At 43.0% G+C, this 1,762-nt stretch overlaps 1 protein-coding gene across 1 annotated transcript in view; it reads left to right on the forward strand.

The window, feature by feature from the left end:
• The window catches only part of LOC105310777 (plakophilin-4-like), a 4,726-nt gene extending 4,014 nt beyond the window's left edge, over positions 1–712 (forward strand). Inside the window, exon 3 of the mRNA XM_011386891.2 lies at positions 476–712. Coding sequence (XP_011385193.2) covers positions 476–697 — 222 coding nt within the window. The 3' untranslated portion in view covers positions 698–712. The remainder of the gene's footprint in view (positions 1–475) is intronic.
• The last annotated feature ends 1,050 nt before the right edge of the window (positions 713–1,762 follow it).

The following is a 1,762-nucleotide window of genomic DNA, read 5'->3' on the forward strand; positions in this document are numbered from 1 at the left end:
TTTTGAACTTTAAATATTATTGCAGAGAAAACAGAAAAAAATGACCTGATGGAGGCAGGTTCCCCATTAATGCGCGCTGATGGGTTACCAGCTCCACACTCCTATTTAGAGCCTCTGGATCTGGCAAGGGGCCAACTGCAAAGAAGACATAGATCCTTTCTTAATTATGTTTATGTATCCGAAGTAGAAAGTAATCACTGCCTTCTCTTTTCTGCACAAAAATATCTGGCAGATGGTGGTTTAAGATTTTCAGGCTTTGGGATTTCTTTTTAAATCAGTCATTCTAGCCTATCTTTATCTAACCAAACTATGGTTTTCTCTTTACTGACACCACAGATTTAATCTCCAATTGGAAAGAAAACATTTAATCTATTAGTTAGTTCATCTTTTGGAAACAACATCTTTTTTAGGTGACAGTAACATCTGAGAGTTGAACTCTGTTCTATATTACTTAATGCCTTGTTTTGCTCACTAGTTTGCAGCGTACATCCGGGCGGCCGTCCGCAAAGAAAAAGGGCTCCCCATCCTTGTAGAACTTCTGAGAATGGATAACGATAGAGTGGTTTCTTCTGTGGCAACTGCCTTGAGGAATATGGCACTAGATGTCCGCAACAAGGAGCTCATAGGTATGTTTTCTAGCGACCAGGTGAGCTATAAAGGGAGAGTTACTATAGCATTTATAAAACTCTTCTGTTGACTTATAAAAATATGACATCTAAAATGATTAGCAAATAAGTCCTAGTCCCCGTTTTCTTGGCATATTTGGGCACCCTGCTATCTATCCTTGGTGACCATTCCTTTCAGCAAGAGACAGCCTCATTAATTAAACCTTGATCAGGGAAGGTATATTTTCAGAAAAGCTAGCAATTTCAGTTATACATTATAACAATACGTGATAGATTTGGTGTCTATTTCCTAAGAGGTGCATTTCTTGAGCAACAGAGAAAAATTTTAATTCTCCTTTTCTGATTTTTGAGACTGATGTCCACTAGTTCACCAGCACTGCCATGTTCTAAATAAAAAAAGAAACCACAGGAACATTTGTAGCTTTTCTCTCTCAGATCTGTGTAAATGCTCACCCCTAGGCAGAGTCTCCGTCCCAAGGCCATTTCCCTCCCAGGGCTGGGTCAGGACTAGGGTAAGGCAAGGGAAGCACACAGGGTGCAAAATTTAGGAAACATTCACCTTCGGCTCCGTCCAGATGTGGGGTTGGCACTTGCATGAACCTGAGAATGAGCACCTCTTCAAGTTCTGCACCCTAGGCACCGTAGCTTGCTTGCCTCCAGGGCATTGCCACATCGCAAGCAGAATACGAGGTAAAGAGAAGATCAGAGACCCTCCAGGATACCTCAGGTTAAATCCTGGGTCTCCTGGGGTCTTGTATTGAGCCCTCCTAGACTCCACTCCTTCATCTAAGTTGAAAACTTCCTCAGCCCCCTCTCTGGTCTGACGATGCCAGCTATCCTCACCATAGGTCTGCTGTGAAAATGAAATGAGAGGGTGAGGCAGCTACATATAAACCACCAAGCTCCACGCCAGTCCCACAGCTGATGGCAGATGAGGAAGTTGGGTAGAGAAATTTTATAAGATCCTATGTGGATTAGTGAATATATGTTGAACTCATTAAAATATGCCTGCCATGATAGAGAGACAAAGATGGCGGGGGGAGGGGGGTGGGGAGAAGAACAAGGGCAATAATGTGTACCTTAAAGAGCTGCTGTAAGGATTTGCTGTGGCAGCTGACACAAAAGCCCCTCACGCA

Source organism: Pteropus vampyrus, unplaced genomic scaffold (genome assembly GCF_000151845.1).
Source record: "Pteropus vampyrus isolate Shadow unplaced genomic scaffold, Pvam_2.0 Scaffold11346, whole genome shotgun sequence".
In the NCBI taxonomy this organism is placed as follows: Eukaryota; Metazoa; Chordata; class Mammalia; order Chiroptera; family Pteropodidae; genus Pteropus; species Pteropus vampyrus.